Here is a 9,390-nt window from a genome sequence, read left to right as displayed (position 1 = left end):
CATCCAATAATAAAAAAATATGCTTTAAGGCCCATGTGATGCATAACGGGGCTTTAGTAACGAAATTTATCGTGATATGTCTATATCACAGATTTTCTTCTTCTACGTCATTAATATTCTTACATTGTTTAAAAAAAAACTACAGTCCAGCAATTAAAAGTTGTGTCTTGTATAACAAGACACGTGGTTAATTATAATATATGAGCAAGCGACTGATCACAAATGCACTGTTAGTGAGTTCAAAAATACTAGAATTGAAATTGTCAAATCTTCCTGAAAGTATTCGGTTTAACTAACTGAGTGATAATCAAGCGCTCTTGTACATGTCACCAATAATTTTTTCTATAGGGATTACGCCAATTGTCCGTCTGAAGAAGAGTTCTTCTATTGTGCCTGCCGATACGGATTGGAGGGTGGGTAGTAATAGGAGCAATTTTCCAAATCTGAGGGTACCATACGCAGCAGTACTTAAACGTTGACCGAGAGCCAGATGGAAACTATCACGTAGTCTTGCAACAGTCGCAGGATCTCTGAGTTTGCCCGTTGAGGTTCCGGTATTAGGCGATGATGATCCATTACTGCTTCGACTACTAGGTACTGACTCACATTCAAGGCCAGCTTTAAGAAGAACTATTGCTCTGATGCATGCAAACTCATGTGCATCTAGATTCATGGCATGAAAGCTTAACAGAGTGTCACGGAATCTGCTGACTTGAATAGCCAGTGCTAGACTTTGTGGTCCTGGAGGTAAAAGTGGAGTTGGGTCCAAGTTGGGTAATATTTGCGCTGCTGCAAGTAAGAAAAGTTCTCTCCAGGAAGCTTCTAAAAGCGTCAGTTGGTCTTCCATTGACAAACTCGTTCCTGAGGCTAAATCCCTTGCCCAACGAACATTCAAGAAAAGTAATTGCGCCGCTTGTTCACATACAGATTCGGGAGTGATGGCGGGGGTAAATGGTATACCAGTAGGAGTAATAGGCATCTGTAACATTAATTTAGAGAAAATTAGTCAAATGTTCAGTTTTTCGAGTAATCATAAAAAAAACGTTGATAATTGGACAAATTGAATTATGCCTCTGACCATTCTCACCTTGCACATGTTCATGTTGACGTTGCCATGCGCATACATTGGATGTGAATGCGGATGGTGATGGGGTGGAGGGATATTATTAGCAGCAGATACTCGGGATTCCATTGTAGATTTTGGGAGAGCAAGATCCAAAGCTGCGGCTGCCGCAGCGACGGAAACATTGGTTGGTCGTACCAGATTTGACATCATTTCTGGTTCTTTCAAGTACAAGGCCATTTGTCTACGTAACGTCGAGTTGCGTGGCCCCCTTTCATGCTGAACAGCTGTAACATTAAAAAATGGTTCATAAATAAAATAATCAATAATTAAATGTGTGTAGTATGTGAATATTTCTTTAATTGTTCTTACCATCTTTGTTCATTCCAGCTTGAATACATTTGGTCAAGCGACAAGCACGACACTGATTACGGTGTGTTTTGTCGACCATACAGCCACCTTCAGACTTTGCTTTGCAAACGTACTGCCGATTTCGTCGAATTGATCTTTTAAAAAATCCAGCACATCCATCGCAGGCGAATATGCCATAGTGTTTTCCGGACGAGTGATCACGGCATACCTTGCAGGGAATGTCGTACAAGATGCGGCCTGAAACAAAGAAGAAGATTATATATTTTCTGTACTTAAAAAAAAAAACACTAAAAGAATTTTTTGCTTAAGGGTATATGCAAAAGTAATGAGCTTGATTAGTTTTTATATATTGTGGCGCAAGACGTGCGATTCTCCGCTTTGCATATTTAACGTTGATGAGGCACATGATATAAATATATTTGTCCTAGAAGAGGCAGGGGTCGAAAGGTAGAAGGTAGGTATTTGTGGGTGCTTTAAAAGCATTTATCCTACAAAAAAGTGGTTCTCTAAAGAGAATAAAGAAGCTGAGAGAATCGATTGGTAGATCGCGATACGATCGAGTGTCGTGTTTCTGGTTGCTCACTTAGTCGGTGAATGCAGCAGCCACATCCGGTCTATTCAGAGTCCATTCACGGTTTCATCTACTGGCTTGGACTGAATGACGGGGGCGGAGCTCGCGACAAGGATTTGGACCCTATTATAACGCGACCTGCCGTCTAGTATAGTCCCACGTTGCTGCGGAATGATGGCAAGGCGCGCTCAACGACACAACAGGTTCGAAGGCAGATGATGAAGACAACTTGACGACGACAACGGTGTCGACAACGTCGAGAGGAGAACGACAAATCGATCCATTCACCCTGCCTTCATTCTCAAATCGGTGTTTTCCCTCGTAAACGGATTCGTACTCAAAATACCCGCATTCTGTGCGAGATTATTATGTGGACGTGACGACTCTTTTACGATCCCTTACAATAGAACCATTTACACTGCTGAAGGGACTTCTCGATTCCGCTGACAGCCGAGAGAACGGTTCTACGTGAATAAATAATTGTAGTTGAAATCGGAACTTTAGAGCACAGGAATTTTTCCCTAAGCAGATTCCAAAATATTTCCATATTATCAGAATCGTCACGCATTCAAGATACAAGATACAGCATACTGCTTTCTTTTATTGATATGATAAATTCTTGAACTGCATACGCTTTGAATTATTGTATAGAATAAAAGTTTTTTACCTAACCCTAATCAGTGTTTTTCCTTCGGTTTTCCTAATTGTTCCTAAACGGGGATTGTGATAATTATAATTTATAAATTAAAAAAATTAGTGTTCAGATTTGTTGACCCAAAGAAATAGTTTTTATATCAAACATCAATTTCGGACATAACAAAAACAAAAAATTGTGTAAGACAGTCAAATTTATTCTGTGTAGTCTCATTTTAATGATACATTTCTGGGGAAAGAATGCCTATTAACCCTCGCGTGAATCACATCCGGTCTTCTTCACCCTCGCATATGTATTCACATGTGCTTTATATACGCAAGTGTTTTTATGTCGAAGTATTCACATATTCAATTAAAAATTACTGCATGAAAAGAATTATAAGGTTTTCTTTTATGGAAAAATTATAGAACTGAATAACAATGAGCTTGTGTTAGAATTTTGTTTCAGTATATAGATATAATATTTTAAACAGTATATAATATATACTTGTTTTGATTGAAAAAACGAAACCGTTTTGTATAATTCAAGTGATGCTGTATTCTGCGCAGTGTTATATATACTACTTTTAAAAAAAATTTATTTCGGTTTTGCCTTAAAGGATGAAGACCGCGGCATGAAGCACGTCGTGTATCATATATACCCATCGTATGTCATAAAAAATTCACTTCTTGTAACGTATGCGCCTTTTGCCACGCCTAGTTCGTGGCATTGCCAAATGCAATTTTGATTGAGTTACTGGTTTGCGTGTCGAGACCCTGTGTCGTCTTGTTAAATATCGATAAGTTTCTCATACTTTGCCTTTTATACGAGAAGGGTGAGCGAGCATTCACTCACCCTATATCATTGAACTACCTGCTCTCTTATATACTTATAAATGTGCGTAGTGCGTTTCCATCCTTGGCCATTTTCCATATGAAATACGATTCAAAAGACGGTAAAGGTAAACACTACATATATTTTAAAAACTTTCAAATATATTTTCATTCGTTGATTATTATATAATCGGAATGATCGGTAAAACTATTCTAAACTATTTTTTCTCTACATTATTTTCCTTTCGCATCAAAGAAAAATGGTAAAAATAAGCTATATTGATTTCGATTTCGAATTAATCACTAGTAATCATGTCATCTAATACTTTGAAACGAATAAGTGCTTTTGATGCGTGTCAGTTTCTACTCATTAGTTGAGGGTGGCAATGCCGATGCGCCACGCTGATGCCACATGAAGGGTGCAGCGGGCCATGGGAATTTCGCGACATGTGCTTCACAACTAGTAGTTCGATAACCACGTTTGTTTCAATTCCGCTTTTTTCGATGATATGGCTGGTTAGGGTTGTCGTTCAACATGCGCTATATGTTCTCATCGATAAACCTGCTCACGGGGGTAAAATGTGACTAATGTGGTTCGAATATATGCCCTTCTGGAAAGCAAGTGAAAGAGCAGTTTTCAACTTTTTATATTCAACCTCATCTTTCACATACATATATACTGTTATTTATCTGACATATACGTGCAGTGTACATATCTTAGACGCATGACATATACTAAAGTCAAATTTACTTGAATTCCTGCTGATGACAGTTAAAATTAATACATAGTTTTGAAACACTCGATTTGTTTAATTTTATTTCATACCCCTAAGTTTAATTGCACTTTCAATTGTTTTCAAGTGTAAGAAGCGTGTAAACGTTCTGTTCTGGTCAAAATTTTAATAAATAAGAAATATCCTTCATCACATTAAGTTTCTTTGTACTTTTCTGCATTTTAAAATCAAATTTTGAGTTAAAGTGGCTGAGCTTGGCTTTTTCAATTAAGTTTAATACGAAGCGCACTGATTCTTAGCCAAATGGCGCTTATTCGTTGCATATAGGGACATCCGCTACAACCTGTTGGTGTTCACGGTGATTCGTCCCACATTCTATTATTTCAAACATCTGTCGACACTTTCTCATGGATGAGCGCGTCACTGCGGGGGGTAGTATCGCGTTCAAAACTCACTGATGGCTAGTATCGTTTAAATGCCACATGCCCTTTGTTTCACACGAGATGAAATTAGGGTCTTTGCGTGACCTTACAAACTACTGTATATGGGTAACTGAGTATAGAGAATCATTTAAAAGGGGATCCGCGGGACAAAAATACACATTATTAGTATGATACTCCAAAGAGTCCTTTTTGAGAACCAAAATAAAAGGGAGGGAGCTTTTGATTATTTCGGACCTTTTTCATATATTTTTCGATGAGACACCAAAAAGTTCTCCTCAATAAAAATAAAATAAAAAGAACATTGATTCATTTTATTTATGGCTAACGAATTTATTACTTTAATTAATTTCACCTAGGAAAATTAATATTTTTAGACTTCAGTTCAATAAAATGCATAACTTCACTAAAACTGCCAAAAATATCTGGAATCTGCGATTTTTGTCTTTCCAAAAAATCATGAAATGGAAAGTGAGTAATGAGATAATCCTCTTAGAATATGAAAAAAATTCTTTAAGGTGTGTGAATGAGGCCCTAATTATTATCGACATAAGAAGCCACAGAAACACAAGAGCTTGAATGACAAAATACATGGTTATCAATGAAGCTACAGAGGTATGCCAGGACAGAAAAATTAATCAGAGAACTGGGTCGGAGCAGTGTTGCAGAACGATCGTGTTATTTAAATAAGTAACACGGGAATCCTAGATCAATCTAAAAATCAATTCCCCCTTTCTTACATTACACTCTTCATCGCCGAGTGAGTCACGGTTACCCTGAAAGAGAAATGTCTTAATGGTATTATAATAATATCGAGAAAAAGTATTTTTACGTCTGATAACGCGTAGATCGCAGAATTACCTAATTTCTAACACTGACTCAAACTTCGAAGACCACTATTTTTCTTGAACTTATACTTATTGTTGGAAAAATAAATTTGCATCTTACATCATTTGGTTATGTTGATTCAGATTTTAAAAATAATTTTAGTGAATTTTATTAGTCTTCCAAGAGACAAAAATGGTAAATCCGAAACATTTTTGAACAGTTTCAGGAGAATTATTCATTTATTCAAAATAATTTGATATCATTAACGATGTGTTGGCAATAAAACAAACTACAAATTGTCCTGAATAAGAATGTTTGAAAGTAATTAATGCATCAGGCATGAATGAAATTTTGTATGAAAGAGCGATGAAAATAACCCTGATTCAAATCAGCGTACATATAAGTGGACAAATCAGCTAAATTAGTTTTAAATCAGTAACAATCGCATACAGAAACGCATAGGCCACTTTTATTTTTGAAAATCATAAAGTCAGTTTTTCATCCACAGGTCAAAAAGTGATTGGCACCCTAAAATTGTAATTCCTCGGCTAATTGTAAATTCAAATGTGCAGTTTCAAATAATTTGATTAAATCTGAGCAATTTAAGCAAAAAGATATAAATTATCATGAACTTCATATTTTTACAATGCATGGACAATACATTTTTACATGCATGGACAAATATAGGCAGTAGTATTGTTGCTAATATTGGCCCAATGTTGGACCCTGATTATTGCTTATAACTTTAAATTTATTATATTGGCGGCTTATTGGTCCAATATTGCTCCAATTGTGAATCTTGACAGCTTCCAACTGGGTTTCTGTGGCACAGATGTGCATCACGGGCGGTGGCGTCGTCTGGAAACATTGAAGCCGCTTTTCCCGAGGCTTTTCCGACTCGCTTTGTTTACTTTCTAGTTTTTGTGTTCCAAACATTTTAATTATCAAGACAAAATTTTTGTATTTTTTACACCGATAAATTTCTTCCCCATTATTTTGACGAATAGTGACTAATTTACTGTTAGAAATATGTTGAAAATTTAACCAATTATAATTGAATTTTTAACCAAAAATTATTGAAGTTCGACCACGGTAATTGAAAATTTGAAACCAAGTATAATTTTCAGCTTATATTTAACAATTATTCCTTACTGTTATCAGACATTCAATGAGATCGAGTACTATCTCAATTTTGCTAAATTAAAAAAATCCCTAATGTGAATTATTACTGAGAAAAAAATTAAGGAAACTGAAATTTCAAAGAAGAAATAAAACTTCCGAAAATATTTATTCCTGAAATTGTAGAACCCAAATTTGTAAATTCCTCAAATAGTAAAATTCCGATATTCAAATTCCTAAAAATAATTAATTGCTGAAATTATAGATTCCGAAAATGTTAAATTTCAGCAATTTCAAATTCCGCGAAATAGTAAATTGCCGAATTTTTAAATTTCCGGAAAAAGAATACTTTATAATAACCTTTTTTCTGTCAGAACAATTTTTATAGGTTATTTACTCTAAAGTTAACTATCAAGTCTTTATTTTTGGGAATTTCTATTCAGGAGTCAAAGGATTTCAAAATCGGCAGAATTCACTAATATAACATGGACAAAGATGTATTGTTGATTCCACTAAATAGAAGGCAGTAACGCGACTCTTGCTACGCATTTTTTTCAATAATTTACACAGAAAAATTCTGTTTTCAATTAAGTATCTTGGCCTTGCTTTAAGACCGGGAAGTCTTAATTTAACCTAAGAGAAGACTTTCGGCGTTCTTTTAATACAAAACATGGGTTTGAATCTGAATACGTCAAGTAGTGTAGCCAACTATTTTCCTTGCAGAAATCGAAATAGGAGACTTACAAATTCTAAGAAAATTGCATACGATAACCCGCGTTACTATCTAGCATAGCAGATTTACTAATACACTTTTTCCGTAATAAATAAGTGAAGTATTGTTATTTAAGCCAAATAAAATTAAAGTCAATTTCTCTAACTAAAACTTTGATCTGTTAAGCGAGTTAAATCAGAATCATAATTTAGAACAAAATATGTATAATAGTGGCGGTCATTCATTTACAAGCGCAAAATATGGAACAGCCAAAAGTTAAAAAATATCTTGAAAGCGTAAATAAATATATATATATTTTTTTTTTTAATTTCTTAAAAATACTGATTAAACTGCATCAAAGCAAAGCCATATTTAAACTTTATCATCATTTTTGTGACACGCCTGAAGAGATGGAACAATTTAAATAGCTGGATTTTCAGCTAAGTAAACTAATTAAATTTCTTCAAAATGCTCCTGGGCACGGACTTAATGCAACAATGCCTTCCGGTCAAAAAAAATAAAACAAAATACCTTTAAATATCAAAGAATAGAACTCACTTGAGGATGGTTGCATCTTCTGCTGGCTCGCGGAAACGCGATTTAATGGTGACTCTTGTCTCTGCATTGTGAATAATATTTTTCTATCTTCCAAAAAAGAGAAAAACTGTCCGTTTGACACTGCACATTCACTGGGTTTAGATAAAAACTGAAACTATTACATATATATATCCGTTGGAAAAACTAAATGTTCGACTTGTCCTTAGTCTCAATGAGAAGCTTCCGAAACTAATTGCAAGAGGAAGGCCCGCTACCCTCTTTTATTTCTGCGAGCATGCAAAAGCACTGTCACCGTTGCTCTCTACGTCTCACTCTTGAATGAATTCTGTCTGACAGTCATCAACCACATAGACTTTTGGAAGGTCTGGTTTGATGTAGCTTTTCAAAGTGGTCCCTTGCGAGATTGGTCGGCCAACTTCCCTACCCCTGCGAAAGGGCGGGATCTTACGGTGTTGGCTGGAGCCACCCCTCGACTTGGAGGGGTTGATTCCTGTGTAGGCGACGCGACACGACGATGCTACTCATCGGCATCAAACCTACACTACCTATCCCACAGTTCTACACCTATCATAGAACTCATAGAGCGAGGGTATGTGTATAAATGTATATGTGAGTATGTGTGCCTTATTGCCCCCCGTTGCCCCCTTATGTAAGGTCGAGCACTATCCCATTCATCTTTCTGGCCGGAAAAAAAAACGAAGGCACACCATCATCACCATCAACCCCTCTATCATCCGACCGGCAGGAGCGGTATTGCTAGCATTGTGCGCGCGCTTCTGTCACCACCAAGCCTAATTCGACTGCAACCGCCCGGCTTTGTGCAGATTTGCCTGTAATGAATTGCCCTTATGCCTGTTCTATATGATATTATCTCCGTGCAAGCCACAGGCACTGCTGCGATTTTTTTCAATGCGAGAACTTTGCGATTTTTAAACTAGTTCTTAGCAAGGTCGGAGCGAACCGTTTGGATTGTGTGGACCATTCCACACCCCGGATGTAGACCCGTGTGAAATTCTACACCCTAATTTTTGATTGAACTTTTAGCTTTTTTGCACGCTAATGGCATGTTCAAAAAAATTTTTTCAAGCCCCGATTGCGAATAGTGAAATGCAACACTGCAAAATTGTTGATAAAATATTGAAGTTACTGTATGAATTTAATCACATCCAGCAATAATTCGCGGTTGAATCCAAATTTATTGGAAGTACTTGCATTTGCCTGGACGTTTAACCAGGGGAAAGGACACTGCAGAATACCGTCTTCCCGATTCCAGACGGTTTTCCGACTGTCGAGTTTAAATGTAGACATTCGGTGTCCCAGGACTATTGAGTGTACATAGTCATCCTCGGTTTCAAGTTTCCCGCTCAACTTTAGTTAAATGCAGTGCGCAGATAATGCCCTCGGTTTCAGATGACTTATTCGAATGTTTATTAGGCCCCTTTTTGAAGCACAGCCTTAATTGTGAATCTTAAAAATTGAAGAATTTGGAATCGCAAATAGTTAAAATTAAAGAATTTTTAATTGTT

The 9,390-nt window shown here is 36.4% G+C and overlaps 1 protein-coding gene across 1 annotated transcript; it reads right to left on the bottom strand.

The window, feature by feature from the left end:
- Window positions 1-307: 307 nt before the first annotated feature.
- Window positions 308-7,931, bottom strand: LOC117181949 (nuclear receptor subfamily 2 group E member 1). The gene is made up of 4 exons (XM_033374976.1): window positions 7,865-7,931; window positions 1,436-1,672; window positions 1,088-1,350; window positions 308-979 (listed from the first exon to the last, which is right to left on the bottom strand). The coding sequence occupies exons 1-4, from the start codon at window positions 7,929-7,931 to the stop codon at window positions 308-310; spliced, it is 1,239 nt and encodes a 412-aa protein (XP_033230867.1).
- Window positions 7,932-9,390: the final 1,459 nt, after the last annotated feature.

This window comes from Belonocnema kinseyi, chromosome 10 (assembly GCF_010883055.1).
Source record: "Belonocnema kinseyi isolate 2016_QV_RU_SX_M_011 chromosome 10, B_treatae_v1, whole genome shotgun sequence".
NCBI classification, from domain to species: domain Eukaryota; kingdom Metazoa; phylum Arthropoda; class Insecta; order Hymenoptera; family Cynipidae; genus Belonocnema; species Belonocnema kinseyi.
Note: the sequence above shows the minus strand (reverse complement) of the source record. Positions and strands in the feature narration are given on the sequence as shown.

Bases quoted from the DNA above. Each gene is read 5' to 3' on its own strand.
- LOC117181949 (XM_033374976.1), bottom strand. From the start codon at position 7,931: ATGCAGAGACAAGAGTCACCATTAAATCGCGTTTCCGCGAGCCAGCAG. The intron at 1,673-7,864 runs GTGAGTTCTATT...TCTTTGTTTCAG, and splicing joins GAAGATGCAACCATCCTCAA to GCCGCATCTTGTACGACATT. The intron at 980-1,087 runs GTGAGAATGGTC...TTAATGTTACAG, and splicing joins TCAACATGAACATGTGCAAG to ATGCCTATTACTCCTACTGG.